General features: G+C 36.3%; 2 protein-coding genes across 2 annotated transcripts; one reads left to right on the top strand and one right to left on the bottom strand.

Annotated features, from left to right (window-relative positions):
- Positions 1-10,370: 10,370 nt before the first annotated feature.
- On the top strand, positions 10,371-18,581 carry rbm48 (RNA binding motif protein 48). Its single transcript, XM_057833730.1, has 5 exons — positions 10,371-10,506; positions 10,772-10,962; positions 15,274-15,419; positions 16,796-17,361; positions 18,407-18,581. Exons 1-5 carry the CDS (start codon positions 10,387-10,389, stop codon positions 18,467-18,469), a joined length of 1,086 nt encoding a protein of 361 aa, XP_057689713.1. The 5' UTR covers positions 10,371-10,386; the 3' UTR covers positions 18,470-18,581.
- Positions 15,815-25,652, bottom strand: clxn (calaxin). The gene is made up of 6 exons (XM_057833741.1): positions 25,522-25,652; positions 25,201-25,359; positions 21,176-21,280; positions 20,314-20,462; positions 18,798-18,902; positions 15,815-18,722 (listed from the first exon to the last, which is right to left on the bottom strand). Exons 1-6 carry the CDS (start codon positions 25,601-25,603, stop codon positions 18,675-18,677), a joined length of 648 nt encoding a protein of 215 aa, XP_057689724.1. The 5' UTR covers positions 25,604-25,652; the 3' UTR covers positions 15,815-18,674.
- Positions 25,653-26,249: the final 597 nt, after the last annotated feature.

The raw sequence follows: 26,249 nt of genomic DNA, 5'->3' as shown, positions 1-26,249 counted from the left end.
ACATGCGACACAGCGGAACTTTTTAGTACTTGGCTCAGGCTATTGAGGTCATTCTAATAAATGAAGAATGCATTATTTGACTTTCTATTTTTGTTGCACAACATACAAGTATATATGACAAAGTGGGATTAATACATGCGTGTGTATTACATTATTCCTCATTAGAGTCATTTTTGGAATGAAGTTAAAAAATATTGCCTCAATATTAAAATTACTAACAAACAGCTGAACAGGACAGGTTTAAATAAATAAAAATAATAATAAATAAATACATAACATTACTGTCAAGTAATATTTGATTTTTAAACTACATAAAAATTTACTGAAATGTTTCATAATAGAAAGAATAAGGATGAGGCAGAATTAGGATGTTGCATTGTTAACACATTTTGGACAGTGACTCAAAAAATATTGCAGAGGTCACACGAGTCTACACGATAGATAGAAGATAAGATAATCATCACAGGGGAAAAAACAACATCACAGATAATAAAACCCAAAGATCATCTGGTGTGCAGGAAATTCCTTTTAAATGTTGTTTGCAGCATCGAATGTACTAGGAAATAAAATAATGAATATTCCAAACATATTTTTCTAATGGAAAGACAAAGAAACATGTATATAACGCACCTTGGTTCAAATTGCGATACAGCATTTATCTTAAAATGTGTTTAAAAGAAAGCATTTATGTAATGTTTTTGGTTTGTCGCCTACTTAAGTGATTGGTGTGGCACCATTCTTTTCCACATAAGACACCACAAATGGAATTATTGATTTGAATTAGCAGGTAACAACCAACTACCGTAATTTTCGGACTATAAATTACACGTGACTATAAGCCGCCACCCATCAAATTTTACAGGGAAATGGCATTTGTTCATTGGTAAGCCGCACTGGACTAGAAGCCGCAGCTGTCATATGTATTATGGGATATTTACACCAAAACATATGAACTGGTAAAAGTTTTTTTGTCTAAGACCAAATGAACCGCTATGAAGCTTTGAACCAATTGGCTGCAAAGCTTAATTTCTTCAAGAAGCTTCATTTGGCCATCACTGTTCCCTTGGGGGAGTCAGTCAACCTCTGCTGCCACCTGCTGTCAACACTGTTGTCATCCAACATGCCTCCTAACATGCATTACAGCTCTACAGATGTAAATAACAATCAAAATTCATGTTATGTGCTAATTATTTCTTCAGTTACTGCTCCAGTTGTTTCATTAATTGCTAGCTATGCTATTTGGTAACACTTAATTTGATAGTGGCGCTATAAAACTGTCATAAGACCATCATGATTATGACATGACACTGCCATGAGCATTAATGAATGCTTATGACAGATGTCATTTTGTGTCATTCGGCAAATTATCTTACTTTTGAATGAATGTAAAAGATCCGAGCTGGACATAAATGTTAGTAACATAATTTGCCGGATGATAGTTAATGAAATCTGTCATAAGCATTCATTAATGCCCATGATAGTGTCATGTCATAATTATGACGGTCTTATGGCAGTCTTATGACGCACTGGACTATAAGCTGCAAAAGACAAAAAAGTAGATGTTTATTGTCCATCAGAGGTTGCGCTAAACTTTTTTGTTGTCTGTCATTTTGACTGACAGGGTCATAAAAATCCGGTCATAATCTATTTTTACCCGTCACTTAAATTTTTTAAATGATGATAATGACATTGTGGTGACCCTTTGTTTGGCATAATTCACCTTCCGTACTTGTGTGTCGATTTGGCCGAGCGCGTTACCGGTGTAGGTTCAAGCGCCTACACCGGCTACGACAGTCACGTGACAGAGACACTTACGAGCCACGCGCGGTCCCCTCACTATCCACTCGCTCTCGCTATATGATTGGCCGAAGAGTCGAAATGCTCTCCCGTGAAATGCCTGTTTAAAAATGTTCCCGTTGTTACTTCTTGCGTTTGCTTATAAGTGCCCATTTAAAAAGGAAAAGCGATGGATGATACTACACACAGAGCGTATTATTAACAAATGTTAAAGTTGTATAATCATATAGCGAGAATAAGAAACGTCACTGAGGCCCCAGTAGGTAGGTAGCCTACCATATGTAGCATATGGAACAATGAAATTAACAGTTCACCTGCTGTGGCCTGAACGTAGTCTCACACTTTCCTCCTGGTGCGCATGGACTTGAATTGCGTGCCCGCTTGTGCAGTCCCTTTTTTTTCACCTTTTATCAACACCATCGTCGTTTTGGGGCTTTTTGAAGAAACTTCGGACACTCAGTTGCCTTGACATTTTTTCAGAGTAAGGCCAACGATGTCATGCATCAAGAGAGACAATAGCTAATTAATATGCTCACTCGCCACCCTGTGGTCTGGGGTGTGAATTGCAACCGGTCAAAATGACGGATGGACTTCAGTTTTTTCCGTCACCGTTTTAAAAAATCGGTCAACGACGGAAAATATTCGGTTAACGCGACCCCTGCCAGAATTTACGGTTGGTTACGGTAAGTTACTCCGGATCCAAATGAATCCTGAAAAATTAATTTCACAACAGTAGTTGTAGTAGTCATTGGAATTACTCAACAAGGTAGGGCCAATTACATTTTTCAACCATTTTATTGGAAGTCTAAAAGCAATGAGATGCAAGTTGGAGATGGATGTTTATGCAAAAGTAACGTAGACCTGCCTGTGCTGGAAGGGAATGTGTTGTATTTTAGCCTTGAGTGTATAATCATAGGGTTTGGTTCAACGCACTCTCACACTTAACTGTACTCCTGTCTGTTGTTGATTACCGGCTATATGTTCAAACATGAGTAACCCCCTTTGACTCATAAAGCAACCGCAAAATGAATTCATATTTTGATTTAATAACCATAAACTAAAGCTAATTATTGTCTTGCAAAAAACAGTTGACTCACATTTTAGTTGGGTAATATAGAAGGTGACGTTAGGACCAGTACGTTTCACAACCCAGCCCACGCTACTTATCGTCATTACGATGAATTGGGCGTTACTTTACGTACATTCAATAATGAAACTAAAATGAGTAGACAAATACAAAATCAAGCTCTAAATTGTGAAATTTTAAGATTCAAATGAATCTACCCACAGTTAGGCATGGAAGAGAAAATCAATATGGATCGATATGTCGATTGATTCGCACAACTGATCTGAAATCAGTCAAAATTAGGGTTAGGACTTTAACATGTTATTTAGGATTAATTACAATATATTTCATGAAGTTTTAAAAATGAATGTATTTTACTGCATTAAATCAGGGAACCTTTAACCCGTGAAAGGGTCTCGGGGATGGAGGGAATGAAGCTTTTGGTTATCGTTTTCCACTTTAAAAGTATAGGTATTAAAAAAAAGTACTATATAGCAAAAAGGTTGAATTTCTATGTCAAGTCATTTCATTTGACAGGATATCTTAAAAATGTATTTTTTCAGTAGCATCTGTAGTTCATAGTGCAATCCTGCTTTCCTATACTGCTTACACAAAAACAGGGCAGTGAATGATTACACAAAGGAGAGCAATAGTTGGCAAAAGAACGATTTTGGCTCATCTTTCGAATACTTTTCAAGAAAGTGACTGGTGAGCTCAAGTCTCTTGAATATAAAACATGAGTCTGTATAACATGAAAGGAGGGTGGGAGGCAGTCAGAGTACAGTATATCACGCTGAACATTGCCAAAGACATAGTGCCCATATACAGTATGTTGTAAAAAGCAGTGATTTATTGATAGGAGTCCTTTTTTGATTCAATAAATCTGGTGGTAATCAGACCTGGGTGTGGCCAGTTAAATTGAGCTCAGCTGTGAGAAAACTGTGATTAATCACAGTCAATTTATGATTTACCAAGGGGGCGATTAGGGAGAGGAAAGCTAGAGGTGCTAGAGCTATTGGATTTTTTTTTTTTTTTAACTAGAAATTTACATTCTGAAACGGTATTTTGTATTTATATTTGTTGTCTTTTGTCAGGTGTTGATACGATATTATTTATTAATAGTTTTTTTCCTTCAGATTTTATGAATGCAATCAGTAAGGGGGCAAAAACAAGTAATTTTACAGCACTTTATCTGACAGTCCAAGATAGATTAGACAGATTTAGTGTGAGCACTTGACTTAGAGTCAGAGCAAGAATAAGCCGTCTACCCGCCGGAAAAAGTCAGTGATTTGCGTATGCACGCTGGCAGAGGTGGGTAGAGTCACCAAAACCTTTACTCAAGTAAGAGTAGCGTTACTTCAAAATAATATTCCTCAAGTAAAAGTAAAAGCAGTTGTCCAAAAACGTACTCAAGTACAAGTAAAAGATATTTGTTGAAAAGATTACTCAAGTAATGAGTAACATTGTGAGCAACTGCTTTTATATACTGTATATGGCGGCAAACACAGACAAGGCTGAAAAAGCAGTTTCTGCTCTTGCACCCCTCTTAAAAATAAACTGCTGTATTTTAAGCCAAAAGAACCATTGTGTTTGATAGAACAATATGTCTCTATGCTGCCATAGCAGATTCATGGCGCATTAAGCCCACAAATTTTTAATTTGGCAGTTTTACCCTGGAAACCCCCGTTTACAGACGTCGCGCAACCGCTTTTGTTTCAACCCAGCCATAAAAAGAAGCTAGGTAATTATATTTATTATTCAAAATGTCTGTAATTTTTAGCTTCGAATCATTAATCGATGTCTAATATTTAGTACAAAAAAAAAAAAAAACTTAAAAAATTGTTCAGTCGCATATTTTAAACTTTTAAACAAATTATATCACAATGAAAACAATTGTCTGTAAATAAGTCACAGATATCTACCGCATAACTATCACTTAATTGTATTTTTCTTGTTACTGTTGCATTTTCCCCGATATGTTAGATGATAAATAAAGAAACAAACAAACAAATAAAAATAAAAATAAAAACTTTAAAAAGGAAAATATATGAAAAACAAAATCTCGACCACTCCTTGATGTCATATTGATGTTATATTACCATGTTTCATCCATGAAACCCCCCCAAAATCCGGTTGTGAGCTTTTACAGGTGTGTCTTGACTAGTGTTGCGCCGATACCATTTTTTGGCCCCGATACCGATACCTGGCTGTGCAGTATCGGCTGATACCGATACCATACCGGTACCACCCCGTTTATATATCTATATATATATATATATATATATATGTATATATATATATATATATATATATATATATATATATATACACACACATATATATATATGTATATTTGTATGTATATATATATATATATATATGTATGTATGTATGTATGTATGTATATATATATATATATATATATATATATATATATATATATATATATATATATATATATATATATATATATATATTCCCCCCAAAGAGCTACATAATTGGATGTGAAATCATTGCTATCAAGGCTTTGTCAGGCTGTTGCTTACCTTTGCAAAATAGGAAAAAGTCTACTAAACCCTAGTAGACAATAGTTGAATAAACCTTTGGCTCTCAAAAGCCAAAATAGTGCTACATTTGTGAAATTTTCAAAACATGTATAATACTAGCCCAACAGTAAGAAAGTAAAAATAAATTCATAATAATAAACTCTGAATGAACTGAATAAACTTTTTTAAACCTCTCAAAGTCCAAACAGTGCAACTTTCATGAAATTATTGTCACATTCTGCTGCTGGTTAGATTGTGTTTTGTTGCTGGGCTGGTAGTGGGGGCGTTCCTGACGTCGCACCTGAATCCAATGCAGGCTCATCAATGCAGCATTTAAGCACGGGTGATCTCAGAGAAGGCTGCCGAGATATTTGCCTTGCTGATCGCCATTTGACATTTCGCACTATAGTCTCGCTACATTTGCTTGTTACGCCCCTGCATTGGTTTTTTTCTGTTAGTGTGCTGCTCTCGTTTGTAAACTCTACCCTGTGCAGGTATTTGAGTGTTTTTATTTTGGCTTTTTGGCTCGCTGCCTATTGTCTTAGTTAACCTTCAAGTTTGTAGCATTGAGCTCCGTCGACCTGCTGTCACGGACTCCTTTTGTTATCTCTACTATCCCGCGATCGCGTGTTATTTTTTGTTTGCAATCATTAAACCCTTGTACATATCCCCCGCTTGTTGTCTGCTTCGAGGTTTGACCTTGTTTCCGCATTTGCGGACGCTAACAATTATAAGTAATAATAATCGACCACAGCACCCCGTCTCTCTATTAGCCACCTTTTTTTCGTCATATTTTTGGAATCAAACCACTGTGTACCGGACAGCATTCCAGCCTTGTATCTTATACTGGAACTGCGTTCTGGCCCTGAGTCTTATACCGGAACTGCGTTTCTGACCGTTCTGGCCCACTCTCACCCCTGCTTATTATACCCAAATATGCAGTATTGTGTCCCTTTATTTTCCACGCTGTCCCCACCTGAAGGGGAGGCAAAGACTTCTGTCAAGAAATTAAAAAAAGGCATCCAACAAAATCTTTTTGCCCCTGGAAGACACACCGACTGCAAAATGAATCTCATTCATGTACAGAGTGTCTTTGGGGGTATAATAACATGTGATGGTGTACGTCAGGGTGTTGTATCATGGCGGAAAGGCTGCTCCCTGAGAAACAAAAACAGAGTATACACTAAAGTGTGCAATTACATCACATGGAGGAAAAAAACAATGAGGACAGGACAGATTAAAGAAGACTGATGTGAGAACGCTTGTCAAGTGCTGTTGTGGTCCATCGGCGTGGCAAGGCACAGCATGTAGTAAAAGAGACTAAAAATAAATATGTGAGAACATCTGGATTTCTGTCACTTTTTTCCCACACTAGCCCAGATTTAGTTTTTTTTTTTTTTTTCCAATTTAAAACGTTAATGGGCTCAATCAAATTTGAGTGATAACTGTTTTGGTTGTGTTTAAAAGGTTTCATTAGCATGCCAGCACCACAATTTATAACGCTGGTAAGCATTGGTCTGACTTAAGTAGCAGATCTCAAGCTTTTCGGAATTATTTAACAACACCACAAACTGTGTTTTTGTAAAATGGCTGCAAACTGGTCATGTACAAAAATCCTCAGCACAAGACAAATTTGCTAACATGAAATTTACTGTCAAGAAAACAATAAATCATTTCAGTGAAAAACGGCAGCGCTACTCGATGTGGCTTGCAAATTGCAAAGCACTTTCTGGCCTTCCTTCATAATCATTGAATGGGGAGTGTGCATCCAAATGTAGTATTTAGATGGCTTTGCTCTGCACAAAAGTGCAATTGGAGGGCCCTGTTTTAGTGGTTTTGTGTGAACTAAAATGCAGTAGAAACAAAAAATGTTGTAGTTGGTTAATTACATAGAACTCCATGCTGGAGCCAACGAACAAGCCTATGTAGTGGATATGTGTGTGGATATCATTTGGCAAATTATTTAACTTCAACTTTGATTTTCAAACCTTCAGGATAAATTCCCTAATAAAAGCCTGCCTATAGGTTTCTCAATTATAAAACAAACAAAAAAACTGGATCGGCTAACCAATTTCTTTAAGTGGTCTACTACAGTTAGCTACTGCACTGGAACACATACAGTACGGGCATGTGACAAAATAGGATACCCCATTAAATATTCAGTTCTTTACTAAGAATTGTTCACATATCAATGTCCAATTTTGTTTTTCTTTATCTCTGGAAAAGAAAGTGATTTAATAGCAGGTAAACAACAAAAATTAACATTGTTTTACACATTAAACCAAATTTATCAACAAAAATTCATATTCTAACTGAGGAAAATGTCAGGACACCCTACCAACTAATAGCTAGTGTTACCACCTTTGGCTGAAATAACATTAGTGAGATGCTTTGTGTAGCCGTCTATCAGTCTTTGACATTGGTCTGAAGAAAGTTTGCCACACTCAACACAGAATCCTTTCAACAGTGAGATGTTTGAGGGGTTTCTTGCATGAACAGCACGTTTCAAGTCACCCACAGCATCTCAATGGGATTAAGATCTGGGCTTTGACTCGGACATTCCCAGGCTCAGTTCTCCCTTTTCAGGCAGTCCTTGGTGGATTTACTGGTATGTTTTGGGTCATTGTCATGTTGTAGGGTCCCGTTTCTCTTCTTTAACTTTTTCACAGATGATCTCACATGTTCCTCAAACACCCTCTGATACACAATAGAATTCATGGTGGATTCTATGATGATGAGCCGGCCAGGTCCTGCTGAAGCAAAGCATTCCCAAACCATGACACTTCCACCTCCATGCTACACAGTTGGTATGAGTTTCTTTTCCTGGAATGCTGCTTTTTGTTTACGCCGAACATGTCCTCTGTGTCCAAATAATCCAATTTTTAGATTTCATGTCCTTCAATTGTAGACTATTTTTCAGACAGTAGAATGGCTGATTTTATATTCTTTTGAGATCTTTTGAAATCCCTTACCAGCCCCATAAGCATGTACAATCTTCTTTCTGAAGGTCTCAGACAGCTCCTTTGATCTCACCATGGTGAGATCACTCACTTCAACAGTCACTGTTGAAAGCATTCTGTGTTGAGGAGTGAGGCAAACTTTCTTCAGACCGATGTCAAAGACTCGTAGATGGCTACAAAAAGCATCGCACTGAAGTTATTTCAGCCATAGGGGGTAACACTAGCTATTAGGTTGTAGGGTGTCCTAACTTTTTCCTCAGTTAGAATATACATTTTTGTTAGTAAATTTGGTTCATTGAGTAAAACAATTTTAATTTTTGTTGATTACCTGCTATTAAATCACTTTCTTTTTCAGAGATAAATAAAAACAAGATCAGACATTGATTAGTGAACATTTTTTTAATAAAGAACTGAATATTTAATGGGGTGTCCTAATTTTTTCCACACGTCTGTACAGTATGTATGCCATCAGACAAAATCAAGACTGGTGTTGAAAACTGTTCAGTTTTGCTTAATTGGTCACTTACAAGAGTAATGTATCTTTGTTCATCCATTTGTTCATCCAGGGGTCAGCAACGTGCGGTTCTTGAGCCGCATGCGGCCCATTGAACCCTCTGATGCGGCTCAGTTGATATTAAATGGACTGATATTTGATTAAAAGTAATTCTGGCGCGACCAAGATTTAACAAAGGAGTTTAATTTCCCTCTAGTTGTCAGATCAAGTCAGGCTTATAGTTTTGTGCGTTTGTTAAGAGAAACTCACGCAGGTCTGGATGTCACCAACTTTATAAAATCTTTGCACCAGTCACAGGCACAAAGACTTGTGAGTAGACCTTCAGCGTCGCAACCATCGTTTTTACATAGCTTACTCACGCAGGTCATGAATTCAACAACTGTGTAAGGTTAAGGTTGTAAAAAGCAGCCCAAATGAGAAGCTCCCGTTCAAGATAAGATGTTTCACTATACAACTCAATCTATATTTTCAAATTTTTGAAGTGCAGAGGAATCATTGCCGTTTCGCCGTTAAGTATCGGGGAGATGTAGGTCTTCTTGGAAAAAAGTTTAAAGTATTGTATTATTTTTATTTTAGTAAACAATAATTAACCATGTCATGTACACATTATGTTTTAATTACATTCATAGAGTAAAGGGGTCTCAAACAAGCGGCCCAGGGGCCATTTGCGGCCTCTGGGACAATATTTTGCATTCCTCTTTTAACATCCAATTATAGTATCAGTGTTGCGACATGTATTTTGAGATGGCCAATAACCAAAATATAGAAATAATTTAAAATAAAATGAATGAATCAATGATCAATTTTAGGGAAAAAAATTAATTCTTTAAATAGGAATAAATAAAAAAATATTTTTATAAAAAATTAAAAATAGTCATGAGTAAGAAGAAAATACAAACAGTTCTATATGAATTAATATTAATTTAAAAATGTTAAATACAAATTGCAGCACATCTAACACATTTTAATGTTATGTCATTTTTAGAATTATTGTTTATTTTTCTATTACTGTTATTTCATTTTTTATTACAGTGAATGTAATGCATTTTAACGTCATTTTTAGAATTATTATTGTCATTATTTCAAATTACAATGCATTTAAGGCATTTTAATGTTATGCCATTTTGGAATTATTTTGTTGAATTGTACCATCAAATGAAAAATGACATGCAGTTCACAGCTCCACGCGCTGTGAGGCGCTAAAATGCCAGATATAATTAGAGCAAGGGGAATACTGCTGTAAAAATGCAATGTGGCTTACATACGAGTTCAACTGTTAAAACAAATCAAAACACGCAAATTTTCTGATCTCCCAGTCCATTTCTCCCCCGCCAAGTCTTTGAAAATAGCCCAATTCCCAATGTGGCAACGCTGCTCCGGCCTATTTCGGCAATCTTTCAAAATAAAACAAGAAAACGCGTACTGTACTTCAACTACTAAGTCGCTTTCAAGGTTCGACTCTTCTTTTGAAAGATCAAAAACGGAAACACATTTCCACCAAACATGGCGGCAGCTAGTAGTAGTTGCTGGAAAGCTCCCGGTGTTTACAAACACCACGAACAACGTAAAGTATGCATTTCTCGACCTAAATATCGAGAGGGCAGAAAAGCCAGGGCCGTTAAGGTAAATAATAAATTCCTGTAATCTCATATAAAGTCGAGAGTCGAATGTCTTCGAATTCCACTGCAAACTGTCATCATTTGCACAGCTGTCATTACATCCTTGTGTGGTTAAATGTATGTTTCATGTCCTGAATGTTGTTTTCTGATAGTTGGCCGTTTGTTGTAATACTAGACTGGCTTCTGTAGAGTGTTTCTTACGTTCCTGAAAAGGAGGGTGAACACACCACTTTGAAATGGCTACTGTTTCTTCCTCTGGGTCTTGTCAGGTGTACACCATCAATTTGGAGTCTTGTTACGTGATGGTCCAAGGGGTCCCCGCCATCGGCGTCATGGCCGAGCTCATCCAGCTGTGTGCTCTGTACGGAGTCGTTCAGGAGTACAGGCCATTGGACGAGTACCCTGCCGAGGAGTTCACCGAGGTCTACCTTATCAAGTTCCAGAAGCTCACCAGTGCAAGGTTCATACTACTGTTGCTGATCAATGTAAAGAGTAAATGAAAGTCATTAAACTCTGTACTTAAGAATAAGATTTTTGTATACTGGTAAAAGTAGAGGTATTGATTCAACTCTTGCACGGAATTTGAAATTTAAAAATAGCAAAAGTTAAAAGTACATAATATAAATTTTACTTTTATGTGCGCGGTAGTACTTTTTTGTTTCTTCTCACGCAAGTTTCCCTCTTCTAGAAACTCTTAAAGTAGGGTTACCTAGACCTAAAAAAAATAAACCAGTTCAATATATATGGCGGAAAACACTCAGGTGACTTGAAGTTCCGCCCAGAAACCCCCAATTTGCCAAATTTCAGAATTGTCCGGTATGCATGTGTTACATCATTGGGAAGCTTAAAATCTCAATTTTCTGGGGGAAGAAAAATTTTGAACAGCAGAACCCTATCTGGAGATGGGAGCACGCGAGAGCAGAATTACAGATGCCATGACTTTAACGAGATATTATCGCGTACTTACCTTGTTTCGATCCAAAAACTCCATGTAGCATGTATCACTGAGTGTCAAGACACAGCTGTGAATGGCCACAGTTGAATTTTTGGGGGGGATTTTATGGGTGAAACATGGTCATATAATAAGGGTCGCAATGCAGAAATCGAAGACATCAAGGAGTGGTCGAGATGTTATTTTTCATATATTTAACCTTTTGAAAGTTTTTTTTTTTTTTTTCAATTTTTCTTTGTTTGGATCGATTATCATCTAAAATTTTTAGGAAAATGCGACAGTAACAAAAAAAAAAAAGAATACAGTTAAGCGATAGTTTTGAAGTAACTATCGGTGACTTTTTTACAGACACCATTTTTAATTGTGACGTAATTTTTTTAAATATTCAAAATATGCAAGTGAATAATTTTTAAAGTCTTTTTTCTCAAACAAAATATTAGACATCAATTAATGATTCTAAGCTAGAAATTATAGCCATTATGAATAATTAATTAATTACCTTCGTTTTATGGCTGGGTTGAAACAAAAGCGGTTGCGCGACGTCTGTAAACGGGGGTTTCCAGGGTAAAATGGACAAATTAAAAATAGTTTGGGGGCTTACTGGCCATGAATCTGCTATGGCAGCATATAGACATATTGTTCTATCAAACACAACAGTTCTTTTGGCTTAAAATACAGCAGTTTCTTTTAAAGAGGGGTGCAAGAGCAGAAACTGCTTTTTCAGTCTTGTCTGTGTTTTCCGCCATATATATATGTATATATAATATTAGGACTGCAGCTATCAGTCAGCAACTTTTTTCCTTCATTTTGAATCCTGCAATTTATTTATTGATTTATTTGGGTTAATAGGTAACACTTTATTTGACAGCGGTGTCATAAGACTGTCACATATATGTCCAGCTCGGATCTTTTACATCCGTTCAAAAGTAAGATAATTTGTCAGATAACACTAAATGACATGTGTTATAAGCATTCATTAATGCTCATGACAGTGCCATGTCATAATTATGATTGCCTAATGATAGTCTTATGGCGCCACTGTCAAATAAAGTGTTACCAAATATCATAACTAACAATTAATGAAACAATTGGATCAGTAACTGAAGAAATAATTAGCACAAAAGAATTTTGATTGTTATTTACATCTGAGTGCTGCATTGGAATCTAGAAGATGTTGGACGACAACAGTGTTGACAACAGGTGGCAGCAGAGGTTGACTGTCTCCCCAAAAAGAACAGTGATGGCCAAATTGAAGCTTCTTGAAGCGATGAAGCTTTTCAGCCAATTGGTTGAAAGCTTCATGGTGACTCATTTGGTCTTATGACAGTCTTCTGATGCCACTGTCAAATAAAGTGTTACCGGTTAATATCTTTTGGTGTAAATAGCCCATAATACAGTGAGGGCAGCTGCGGCTTATAGTCCAGTGCGGCTTATCTATGAACAAATGTTGTTTTTGTGTTAAATTTGGTGGGTGCCTGCTTATTGTCAGGTGCGCCTTATAGTGCGAAGATTACGTAATCAATTAATCAATTACTTAGTTCGAATAATCAAGCAATCGGATTATAAACATTGAATGTGTTGCAGAATGAATTATAGATACGTAAAAATAATAAGTGTTTATGCTTGCAATAATATTTATTTTGGCGTTCTAAGATAAAACTTTCAAAATGTAAAAAAATAAAATTCCTGAGCGTTTCTTCAAACTATACAGAGTGCACTTTCATTTCACAAGAGCAATAAATGCGTATAAAAATAAATTTAAATACCTGCGCTTAACCTCAAAAGATATAAAAATGAATAAATGAGGATCTTAGTACAACAAAAGAACAATTGGCTAACTTGCAAAGTAAAGTCCGCTAGCTTTAATGCTATAAAATGCTTACCTTTTTTTTTTTTTTAACAATGCTCTTAACAAATTGTTCAAACACATATTCCCACAAACAACTGCTACATATACTTCTAAACTAACTAATGAATGCATAAAAAAACATATTAGCTCAAACAAAAACATAACATATGTTGGTCTTAACTGTGAGCTGCTGGATACAGGCATGTTAGAGTTATTCACTGTTGCCCCTCGAGTGTAGTGTATCCACCGGAAATCAATAAAACTAGCTGCAACGCTTTCAAAACAAACCATTACAACTTCACTCTAAACGAATCCTCGAAGCAGCAAAATTTAATTTGAAGCTTTTCTCTTATCGAAATTACTCGAGTTCATCAATTAATTGTCGCAGCACTAATATATACATATACAGTATATATGTATATATATCCGTGGTTCTTAACCTGGGTTCGATCAAACCCCAGGGGTTCAGTGCGTAAGTCCAAGGGGTTCGGCGAAGGTTAAGACACACCTTATTTTCATATGCTGTCTAAAGGCAAAGTGACGTTTTAGACTTAGTTTTGGACTGGTTTGCCCCCAATTTACAGGCTTTATTCAACTCTTTCAACTGCTAGCCCTTTATCTAATGGTGGGGAAACTGGTTTGCTCAGTGGAAGGTTGACTCACACTTGGTCTGAGGAAGTGTAATAGACCTACAGGCAGCGTGGACTACACAGAGAATAAAAAAAAACATTTGCCTCATTTTATGCTATGAAAATATTATGTGATGCAAGGATGTGACAATACAATTAGAATGTAGACATAAAAACAACAAAGGAACATTGTGAAATCCAAAGAGTTTCATATCCTTTTCCAATCTGAAAATCAACAGCAAAACGCAAAATTATTTGTTGTCAATTTGAAATTTGAACGGGATTTCACTTGGATATTAGCTCACTATCTTAGCTATATCAGTGTTGAATTTGACACCCCAAAAATATAGCTTCTTCATTAAATTCCGAAGGGTTCAGTGAATGCACATGTTAAACTCCTGGGGTTCGGTACCTCTAGCAAAGTTAAGAACTGCAGATATATACTGTATATATGTACTGTATATATTATCAAAGACTATCTTGATTCTTAAGCTATCAAACAGCGTGTTCAGATAGCTTTGGCTACCTTGTGAATATGAACTGATAAACAATTCAAAATAAACTACGACCGCCCAGCTCCCTCTACTGTCTTAACTGGGAACCAACAGTCAACTATAAATCTGCAATTAATTAATCCAATTAATCAGCCCTGAGATGAAAAATTAAGATTGATGTGTATACCTACCTACATACCTAGAATATCCCTACCAAAATTTGTTGTGATTCATCAACAAAAACAGAGGAGTCGCAATTTTATATCCCACAAATCATTAATGTAATAAATCAGGCCTGAGACAAAAAGATCAAGAATTGGGTTCCGATCTTCAATGCCTAAATGTCGTGATTGTCTTCTAATGTTCTAGTTGATAATAACGTTTTTAAGATGGATTATTTAAGACTGAAACGGCTTAATCAATAATGCCCCTCTCAATGTCTTTTTTTAATGTCACGTAGTCATGCCCGTAAAAAATAAAAGTCAAAAGTAAAAAAAAAAAAAAAAAAATCATAAATAAATAAAAAATAAAAGTCAGGAGCTCGTTTTGACAAAGCAAGTGTTGTACATTTAAAAGTAGTATTTATTCAAGACCACGTTTTTGTTCTGGTTCTAACTTGAATACCACAATTCTGAGTATTGACTTTCTTAAATCCGGCACTTGTATATTATGTAAATATATTTTTTTGAAATTTGGGAAGTGAACGTAAAATGTCAGAAAAATAAATACTAAAGTTAAGTAGAGGTACCCAAATAATACACTTAAGTACTCAAAGTTATTAGAACATTGTTAGTATTGCATGTAACGCATCAAATATGGTTTGTCTACTGTAAATTGTCTTTTTCAGAGCTGCCAAACGACACATGGATGAGAAGAGTTTCTATGGCGGTGTGCTGCATGTTTGCTATGTCCCTGAATACGAGACTGTGGAGGATACCAGAATAAAGCTACAAGACCAGAAGAGATATGTAATGAGGATGGCACAGAACAGAGGTACTCTTATAAGGTTTATTAGGGGCACATTGAAAAGAAACACAATATTCAATTAAGGAAAAAAAGTCTTTGTTCTACTTAAATGAACTTTTTTTTGTCATTGATAAAATCACAAGAGGGTGATATTTATTAATTTATTGATGCACGTAATGAAAAAGCTACCATCTGTTATACCGTAACTTTATTATATTATATTATATTATATTATATTATATTATATTATATTATATTATATTATATTATATTATATTATATTATATTATATTCAGATTACGTCAGAAAAGGTGTGACCTTACATTAAAATGTTAAAATATAACAAGAATCAAGTAATATACTGTGACCCCCCATCCCACGCATATAATTTTAAAAAAAATAATAAATTATAATATTAATAAAATAAAGCCTAATGATATTTTTTACCCTTGAGAAGAAAATTGCGAGATATTGATGAAAACGAATAAAATTACACCCCCTAAAAAACGTATTGGGGAAATTTTCAGGATAAAAAAACAAACAAACAATAGAATGACATTTGGATTTTTTAAAAACTTTTTTTTTGTTTTGTTTGTTTGTTTACTGTTTTTTAACAAGAATACAGTTGTTCTCATTGAATGAAAGTTATCACCAGAGGTGGATAGAGTAGCCAAAGATTTCACTCAACTAAAAGTAGTGTTACTTCAAAATAATGTTACTCAAGTAAAAGTAGTCATACTCAAGTACAAGTAAAAAAGTGCTGGTGAAAAGAATACTCAAGTAATGTCAGTAATTTCTATCTGTGGATCCCTTTCAGAGACTTGACTTGATTGTGAATAGTTGTGCATTTACTAAATGAGATATTCAAGTTGCAAAAACAAAACATTTAGTAATAGTTCTTTCATTATGACAGATGAAATGTAATTTTTACAAGGCCAAATGGCAATGCATGAAAAGATTATAATACTATAAGAAAGGATTTCTAAATTATGAGACTCATTTATTAAGATCAAAGCTGGAATTTGACAAGAATAAAGTTGAAGGGAAAAATATCCAAGTGCAATTTTTAGGATTATAAAATTCTAACTTTATGGCAGTTTATATGTATTTTTTTTTAAAAAGGGAATAAAACCATAATATTGCGAGATTAAATTTGTAATCTCAAGAGAAGTCCCAATTTCTCTTGAATAAATTCATAAAACTTGTAACATTACAATAAAAGATTACTAAAAATTCCTAGCAAAGCCTGCTTTCCTTAGCGAAAACAAAATTTACCTAGGATCTGCTTATATTATTCCACTACAAATTTCGTTCAGAAATGGGAAAAAAAATCTATTGGTCTTGCATTTTCGCAATTTTATGTTTATATTTTTAATTGCAATTCTTTATTCTTTGTTCAAAAGTCCGAGAGAGGGAGCAGGAAGGGGCAGTGAACGAGGAGATCACGTCAGCAGATTCTACCTTAGTGGAACCTACACCAACCATCATCCCCACTCAATGTGAAATGAGTGATCATAACAACGAAGCAGAGTGTTGGAACGTGGACTATCATGCATCCTTTCCTCTACTGCCACTACCTCCTCAGGAACATCACTACTCCGCACACAAAAGCCACATGGGGACCCTACCAACAGAGGACAAAATGGGAACGTTGCACAACGCCATTGTTCATGCAGAGGAAACATCTGCATCAAACTCAAGTCATTGGCAAAAACACTCACATAAATCTAGAGGTGCACAAGTTACACTGACCTCGAATCAGCCTTCTGCGGGAACGTTCGCACCGAGGACAACACAATTAGAGAGCAGAAAACGCAAGATGGAAGAGCTTGTGTCAAACTGCCCTGCTGAGGTCATCGGAAAAAGTGAGCCACTCATTGGACCGAAACTCGAAGACGCCCCTAAAGTGGACATGGAGGACGACTCGCTCAACACAACTGTCAACATCATCAGGAACACAATGAAAAAGGTAGCATGTATGTTTTGCCTTGTAGCCAAGTGGGCATTATAAACCAGTAAAGTAAATAGCTACTGTGCGAATGTACCGTAATTTTCGGACTATAAGATGCTACTTTTTTTCCTTCATTTTGAATCCTGTGGCTTATAGTCCAGTGCGAATTATTTGTTGATTTATATGGGTTAGGTAACACTTCATCCGACAGCAGCGTCATAAGATTGTCATAAGACCGTCATAATTATGACATGACACTACTGGATAATAGACATTACTGAATGCTTATGACAGATGTCATTAAGTGTCATCCGTCATGTTACATCACTAACTCCATTTCAAAAGTGAGACAATTAGCCAGATAACAATAAATGACCTCTGTTATAAGCATTCATTTATTCATTAGTGTCGTGTCATAATTATGATTGTCTAATGACACTGTCAAAGTGTTACAAAATACCATAACTAGCTATTAATGAAACAACTGGAACAGTAACTGAAGAAATAATTAGCACAGAACTGTAGTGATCTGTAGTAGTAGTGATCTCTACTGATTTGTAGTGCTGCTATGCATGCCAGGAGGCATGTTGGATGACAACAGTGTTGGTAGCAGAGGTTGACTGTCTCCCCAAGGGAGCAGTGGTGGCCAAATGCAGCTTCTTGAATCAATAAAGCTTTGCAGCCAATTGCTTAAAAGCTTCATGGTGGTTCATTTGGTTCTATGACAGTTGTATGATGCCGCTGTCAAACAAAGTGTGACCAGTTAATATCTTTTGGTGTAAAAACCCCATAATATAGTGAGGACAGCTGTGGCTTATCGTCCAGTGTGGCTTATCTATGAATAAATGCTGATTTCGTGCCAAATTTGAAGGGTGCGCCTTAAAGTGCAAAAACTACAGTAGTTTAGTGTTAATTAAACAAGTGGAATTGGGTAACTTCAAATAAACATTGGAAATCCAGCTGTGGTGATATGCCCATCACTGTTATGATTTAATTTATTTGTGATCAATGCATTTTCCCGGAATTAATTAAGTTTTTTTGTTTGTTTGTTAAACTTATTTAGGTGGAATCTGTTCCTGACTTCAAACCAGTGGGGAAAAAGATGAAACCACGTCGGCGCATTTGATCGCAACACTTTATTGATGTTTTTATCGGGAATGTTATTAAAATGTTCTAAAATGTTTTTCTTTTTTTTTTTTTTCTTTTTTTTACATTACAATACATATTTTGTGTTTTTTCCCTATGCCTGTGTTGTGTTTTTTCAGGGAGGCTTGTTTTACCACATTTAAAAACTGCAAAGTATTTGAATACTGTAGTTTTTGACAACCTCATCAATCTACTTGTCTCTGAAACACACGCTGCTCAAAGGTCTCAATCCTCTGTGAAAAGAAGGAAAACAGGATTTTAAAGTAGAATAATCTGCAGTGCTGTGCTGGAAAACAGTTTGAACTCACAGTGGTGTTGGGAAGGCACGTCCCAAAAGCCTCTAGCACGTGATTCACCTCTTTCACTGACTTCGCAAAGTCGTCCAAAGACAGCCGGTCATCGTGGTCGTGATCCTGTGAATGGAGGCAATTGAAAGCTTAGTTGAATTTTAATTTTAACAGCTGGAGTTGTCCAATAATTACTTTTTAACCGATATCCTGATATCGTCCAACTCCCAAAATTCGACACCGATATCAATCTGATACCGATATATGCGGTTGTGCATAAGCGTGTCGCAATATGCAATAATTCCATTTATCGCACGATAAATAAAAATGAAGGCAGTAATTTTTCCGCTGCGATTTATAGCACGTGCGCGCGTGCGGCAGACGTGCTGTCAAAAGTTCGGCTTCCTTGTTACCAACTCCGCAAAATGCATCTTTGTTCCGGGTCCGGCAAAAAAATAGCGCTGGAGCCAATCCGTTCCCATTATATCCTATTGTTCAACGTATACCGGCCGTGTCAGTCGTTTCATCATGGAGGTGGAAAGTCACAAAGTCATTTATTATGCAGTAGATCATTATTATAAGGACATAATTAAAAAGGAAGCTGCAAGGTGTCCTATTAAGTGTGTTTTTCTGGCAATGATATCAAACACACGACGTGCTGACAACTTTGTTTTTATTTACACACGGCGCTAACAACACTTCCTCAACCTGTGGCTTTCGGTAGACCGTCTCTTTCTCACTCCCGCATCACATGAACAAAACAACATCACCGTTGCGTGCGCTTCAGGGTGCCTCGGAAAACATTCAATCAGAATATTACACATGGAACGCCGTAATAGAAGCTATGAGGGGAAAAGTTTTCATTTGCCTAAATGCTTAAGTTATTAAGTGCATTTTTTTTCTTGAAAAAGTCATTTTATTTATTCTGTGTTTCTGTGCGGTATTAATAAGTCTTATACTTAAAAGAGGCATGGTCTATTGTTTTTAGTTGTGATTTTTAAAAAAAGTATTTGTGAATTTAAGAGTAAACGTTTATCGCGTTTAAATGGGTGTACTTGATGTATTAACATATGCTGTATTCTCACTGTGTAAGTTGGTTTAAAAAAAGAATTGGGGGCGGGCGCAATAATATCGCATATTGCAATAATTTATTAGATAAATTATCGCACACTAAAATTTGTTATCGCGACAGGCCTAGTTGTGGACTTAGCATGTTATGGCTAATTGTATTGTGATGCCTCCCTGAATGGTTTATTATGATAATACCCACATAAAAAATCCCAAGCGTCTTTAGTTTGGAGACATCTCATGGTCAATGAGCATAACTGCTGTGCTAAGCTGTGACTAAGTCTTGTACTAAGGCATCAGGCTTTGACATTCACGTGAAAGGCAAAATGCACATTGGCCCAAATCCGATATTGAAAAACCGTTGTCGATATTATCCGATGTCATTGAAAAAGGTTTTTATCAACTCTAGTTTTTTCCACGAAAAGAATGTGTTTCTTCTTGTTGTGATAAAAAAAAAAAAAATCCTTACCATCCTCTTCAGCGTAATCTCCACGAGATCTTTGATTCCATCATAAGGGTCCTCTTCTCCAGGGAGTCGGAGGCTGTACCTCAGTATTTGTAACATCTCCTCCCTGGTGATGTACTTGTCAGCGTTCAAGTCGTACACATGAAAGCAGTCTGCAGAAATGGGTGAGCGCAGGGGGAAGTGGAATATTGTTGGGCTAGGTACCCCACTGATACAATTGATGGTGATAAACGTCAAACCAGGAAGACTGGCTGTGAATGCTCAAGTGCCATTGATGGTGCTAGACATTAGTTCGTTCATTTGCGTTCCCAGTCAAAATTGATTGGATGTTTAGTGCCATCAATGAGTTGTAAGAGTGCCCTGGAAGGGTTATATATAGGCTATATTTATATAGCCTATATATAAAATATTATATATATATTGCGGAAAACACAGACAAGACTGAAGAAGCAGTTTCGGCTCTTGCACCCTTTTTAAAAATAAACTATTTTATGCCAAAAGAAACAAAATATTATGCATCAATTATTGATTCTTAGATAAAAATGACATTTTGATTAATAAATATATTTACTTACTTTCTTTTTATGGCTAGGTTGAAACAAAAGCGGTTGCGCGACGTCTGTAAACGGGGGTTTCCAGGGTAAAACGGACAAATTAAAAATAGTTTGGGGGCTTAATGCGCCATGAATCTGCAATGGCAACATATTGACATATTGTTCTGTCAAACACAACAACAGTTTTTTTGGCTTAAAATGCAGCAGTTTCTTTTAAAGAGGAGTGCAAGTGCAGAAACTGCTTTTTCAGTCTTGTCTGTGTTTTCCGCCATATATATATCTGTTTCTTACATGAAAAGGTTCAGACTTACATTTTATTTTTTCATCCAAGGTGCCACGGAGAACCACTGACAATCCCTCAATCCACTCTTTCATGCTCACAAAACCATCATTGTCCTTGTCAAACGTCCGGAACACTGCAGACCAGACATATTTGTGCATGAGATTACATTGCTAATTAGTTCATGGTTAACATACAGTATTTTGTTACAGTAAAATGACATTTAGATTTCACCATGTGGAGTTTTTGTTTTACAGCTGCAGCGACCTAAGTGAAAAGGGTATTATTTTGTGATCCTGGTATATATAAGTGTACATAAGCATTGTAAAATGCTAGATTTTTCTCATATTAAGGGTGAGATGCTCGGTCATCCGGTAGGGACTCAGGGTCGAGCCTCTTCTCCTCCGTGTTGAAAGGAGCCGGCTGAGGTGGCTTGGGCATCTGGTATGGATGCCTCCTGGACGCCTCCTTGGAGAGGTGTTTCGGGCATGGCCCACCGCCGGGAGGCCCTGAGGTCGACCCAGGGCACACTGGAGAGACTGTCTCTCGGCTGGAATGGGAACACCTTGGGTTGCCGCCGGGGGAGCTGGTCGAAGTTGCTGGGGAGAGCGAGGTCTGGGCTTCCATGCAAAAGATGCTTATCCTTTTCTCGAGAAATGGACTATATTTACTCATCACTGTAAGTCAGACATGTCCAAAGTCCGGCCCGGGGGCCAAATGCGGCCCCCAGTCAAATTTCATCTGGCCCCCAGCCTCTGCCATAAAATCAATTACGTCTGGCCTGCACACAGACTAAATAACTTGGTCAGCAGTGATGCTACCAGCATATGAAGTAGCTTACATACTAAATGCTTCTCCTCATTTACACACTAAAAGGCAGCAGCACTCTTAGCAACATTACCCTGTGTGACCCTTCCAATTTTCTAAAATGGCAACAATCAACAAAAAAACGAAAGTTGACTGCGACGGCCGAAGCTTCAAGGATAGGTGGAAATTGGACTATTTCTTCACTAAAATACGCAACAACTCGGTCTGCCTCATTTGCAAAGAGACGGTAGCTGTTTTTAAATAGTTAAAGGTGAGGCGATAACACCAAACAAGACACGCTGACATGTACGACAAGATTATAGGGAAGATACGCAGCGAGAAATTGAAGCAACTTGAAGCTAGTTTAATTTCACAGCAGCAGTATTTCACAAGAGCCCGAGAGTCAAAAGAGAACGCCACAAGGGCTAGTTGCGAGATTGTTGAAATTATTAATTAAAAAAAATAATAAAGCAAATGTGACACACAGAATAGCTTGCTAAAATTTGCTTATATTGTTGTACGTAAAGGACGTCAGCCAAGGTCGGCCCCCCACATTTTTACCACACCAAATCTGGCCCCCTTTGCAAAAAGTTTGGACACCCCTGCTGTAAGTATAATGTATATTATTTGTGAGATGTTAAAATATTAATTAATTAAAAAAAAAAAAAAAAAAAAAGCTGCTTATCCTGCGACCCGACCCCAGATTGAGCGGTAGATAATGGATGGAAAAGATCATATCATGATAAATAATTTCAACATTTATTTTTTACCATTAAGGGACACTATAACCTGAACAACTCGATTGATTAAAGAAAAAAATCCAATTTTAGAGTTACATTAATCTAATGATATTCAATACCTTCCAAAGTTTAACTTTTGTATCTCACTCCAGAAAATACTCTTTCAAAATTCTTGGGAATCATTCAGTTGTCTGTATAGTTGAGTCACTAGCATTGACCTTAACAGAGGCAGGGGAGGCCTGCAGTTCTACAGGTGCTATCCTGTTGTTGATGTCCTCTCTGGGTTCATTTGTATTGGCTGGGCACTCCTTCGTAGGTTCACCACTGTTCTGTGGTACCTTTATTTGAGGATAATCTCATCTGTTCTTGAATGTCTTTTGATTCTGGCATTTTGTTACAGCTTATGTTTTTTGACAACTTCGTTTTGTCACACAGGTTCTGTTTAGGTTATTTCAGAGCTGGATGTGATCCATGTCAATCAGCTCGAAAAGGTGATTCAAGTAAATTCGTGGTTGAACAAAACTTTCCACACATGGCTTAGTAAGAATAGCTCCTTCCCTTAATAAATAATGTTTACTTGGTTTATATTTTTTCTGATAATTACACTTGATTTCTGATTGATAGTATTAGGCTGTGTTTAGAAACAAGCAATCCTGTAGTTTTTGTCAGCACACAAATGCCACTATTTCAAGTACTCTCTGAATAACCCCAAATATTTGTCAGCTTTACCTGATGTTTTGAGTTGCACCTTACAAATCTGCCGAGTTTCTACAATATCAACTAGATCTCATTGTTCGAGTGTTTAATTCAGGAGAAAAAAAAAGTTTAAAAAATGCTTTCCACAGCATGAATTACAGTACAATGCAAGGGCGTAGGTTTGCATAGGGACGGTAGGGACATAACACTACCAACTTTTCAAGGTGCTCAAATTGTCTCCACCAACTTTGAAGCAACTTTATTTGCATTATATAACAAGTTCAGTTATACAGGTAATCTAGATTGTCTTCCCATATGTTGTAACGATAAATTGAGCCATTATTAAGTAAATAAGTAAGTAGATAGATACATGGATAGATACTTAGATTTATTAACAGACTCAAGGACCAAGTTACAACCATACCACACAAGGAAAGGATTAACCAAAGCAAAAACAAAATAGCAATAAAAGGAGGTAAACTACAGTAATACAATACTAGGTCACTTAGTGACCCACTTTTAATAGGCACATATGCCTGTGTTTTCAGAACACTGACAAGCACTGTGTAGAACTGTGCAAAATGTTAGTGAATAATTTGAATAATGTTCAGACGTACATTTACCCCTTTACTCTTGCTCAATGTGCCGGTCCATTTTTCCTCTCAAATGCACATTTCATTAACTGATGACTTCGCATTTAATTAAAATGTATTTATTTATTTTCTACATTATTTATTAAAAAATATTTTTATTTGTGTGTACAGACATTTTTTTCCAGATTATCATACATTAATCATAATAGTGGTCAAAATTTTTGTTGAGTTTGGCTGTGCTTGTGGACAAAAGCAGTAGTGTTTTAACGTTAATTAAACTGAGAAATGTTGTGATCCAAGGTTTACCCCCGTCTCCCCAATTTTCATTTTTATTTTATTGTAGTCTTAAAACAGCGCAAAAGACCTTTCATTTTTTGTTGAGTTTGGCCGTACTTGTGGACAAAACCAGAAGTGTTTTACTTGAGGAGACTCAATTCTTATTTATTTTTGTGATTGACTAACAGTTTTTTCAGTTATATTTAATTTATTTATTTAGACAATGTTGAGTAATCGAGATTTTTAAAAAAAATTCCTGATAGTTAAGAGATTATTAGCAAGGTTTTATTTATTGTGAATGTTAATATAATTTATGTTCAAATATTTCAATTTAAATGTGCTTATAAAATCCATACATTTATTCTGCAAGTTTTCAAAATGTGTCTTTAGTAGTTTTTGAAAATAAAGGTTTGAATTGAACGATGTATCACCTGAACCAATACAAATAAAAGTTAGTATAAGTCAATACAGATTTAGTTTTGCATTGATCATTTAGCCTATCAATTAATTCGGTTCTTTTTCGTGAGAAATGTATCCCTCACCCCTGTTCACCCAATTTGCTTGGTCTTATTAATGTCCCATCCACAGCAAAAAGTGGACATGCAGGTTATGCTGTTATATCATCCTTACTAATGTTGAGAGCAAACCTACGCCCTTGGTACAATAGAACACTTTGAAGACTATCATAATCAATTTGGAAAAAAATGTAAACGATGACATTACCATGAACTGGATGCTCCTTCCTAAACACTTAAGAAACCACATTTTTACGACCCTTCTAGAAAACATATATCTTCCTATTTTAACTGTACAGTTTCATTATGGGTGGAATTGGAAAATGGTTTTAAATCATTTATTTCAATCTTACTACACCACTAAACCCTGTCATTTGAACAGTGATATGTAGACCTTTTATATGAGTGTACTGTATAGCACTACTATACCTCCATCCATGATGGTGTCGTCGGTGAGTCCAAATGTGTGATGCAGAAAACGTCTAAACTTCCATCTGTCCAAGCCTCTTACTGACCTTGCTGGACTGGTCGGCTCCTCCAATATCAAATAAAACTCTCTGATCAGGCACTCCACTTCTCTTTTATTGACTAGGCCCGATAAAAAAAAAGAAAAAAAAAAAGAAGTAGGACTAGTGAGCGTCGCAGTGCGTGCGGCTGCAGTGCGCAACAAGTCAATTGCGCAATGGTCACACACTCTTGACGCAGAGCAGAGTTAAAAACAACAACAACAACACACAAAATCATACTCACAGTGGGCCACTTGCTTGCAAATGTTTTCTGCGAGATTTTGTACCATCCTTTTTGACATTTTGGACCTTCTTACAGGCAACATGTTGGGCCGCAGCTGCGATGAGCGCGAGTTGAAGTTGACGTGTTGTTGCCATAGCAACCGCCCAGCAATGACCAGCGCTTAAGTGGAGAGGGCGTCGTTCAGTAAATTCACAAGAACCACTTATTAACACTGTTTAATAAAGGGAACAACAGGTTAGTTTGTTACCAAGATTTTCCACAAGACCAAAAATTTCCACTAGAATAGTTTGTATGTTATCGTATTGGCTGCCATCGACAATGCTAGACGTCCAACTCATTTAGACTAAATCTTTCTTTCTTTGAGTCAAAAGGAATCAGACGTCTAGCGCTGTCAATGGCACTCAAACATGAGCATTTAAAGCCAGTCATTCCAGTTTAAATATCCTAAGAAATGGTGACAATGCCAGAAAAAATAATCAATGCATAAATGTAATTTTTTATGCAAAAAAAAAAAAAAAAAAAAAAAAAAAAAATAGGGCATTTAAATCTCACTCTTTTACCATTTCATAGTTATTCCATCAAAAAAAAAAAAAAAAAAAAAAGAATAAATAAAAAAAATGCATTAAGAAGCGCCCACTTTTTTGAGCAGTTCTGGTTGTGACATGTAAAAACTGTTGAATGAATTAGTTGTTTACGCCAAAATTTGATAATTTATTTATGTGATCAAC

Source organism: Corythoichthys intestinalis, chromosome 4 (assembly GCF_030265065.1).
Source record: "Corythoichthys intestinalis isolate RoL2023-P3 chromosome 4, ASM3026506v1, whole genome shotgun sequence".
In the NCBI taxonomy this organism is placed as follows: domain Eukaryota; kingdom Metazoa; phylum Chordata; class Actinopteri; order Syngnathiformes; family Syngnathidae; genus Corythoichthys; species Corythoichthys intestinalis.
Note: the sequence above shows the minus strand (reverse complement) of the source record. Positions and strands in the feature narration are given on the sequence as shown.

What these genes read in the sequence shown, in the direction of transcription:
- rbm48 (XM_057833730.1), top strand. Translation starts at nt 10,387, where the DNA reads ATGGCGGCAGCTAGTAGTAGTTGCTGGAAAGCTCCCGGTGTTTACAAA. An exon ending in GAAAAGCCAGGGCCGTTAAG is followed by an intron (nt 10,507 to 10,771) that starts GTAAATAATAAA and finishes GGGTCTTGTCAG; the next exon opens with GTGTACACCATCAATTTGGA. An exon ending in CAGAAGCTCACCAGTGCAAG is followed by an intron (nt 10,963 to 15,273) that starts GTTCATACTACT and finishes TGTCTTTTTCAG; the next exon opens with AGCTGCCAAACGACACATGG.
- clxn (XM_057833741.1), bottom strand. Translation starts at nt 25,603, where the DNA reads ATGTTGCCTGTAAGAAGGTCCAAAATGTCAAAAAGGATGGTACAAAAT. An exon ending in CGACACCATCATGGATGGAG is followed by an intron (nt 21,281 to 25,200) that starts GTATAGTAGTGC and finishes TCTGGTCTGCAG; the next exon opens with TGTTCCGGACGTTTGACAAG. An exon ending in CTTGGATGAAAAAATAAAAT is followed by an intron (nt 20,463 to 21,175) that starts GTAAGTCTGAAC and finishes CCATTTCTGCAG; the next exon opens with ACTGCTTTCATGTGTACGAC.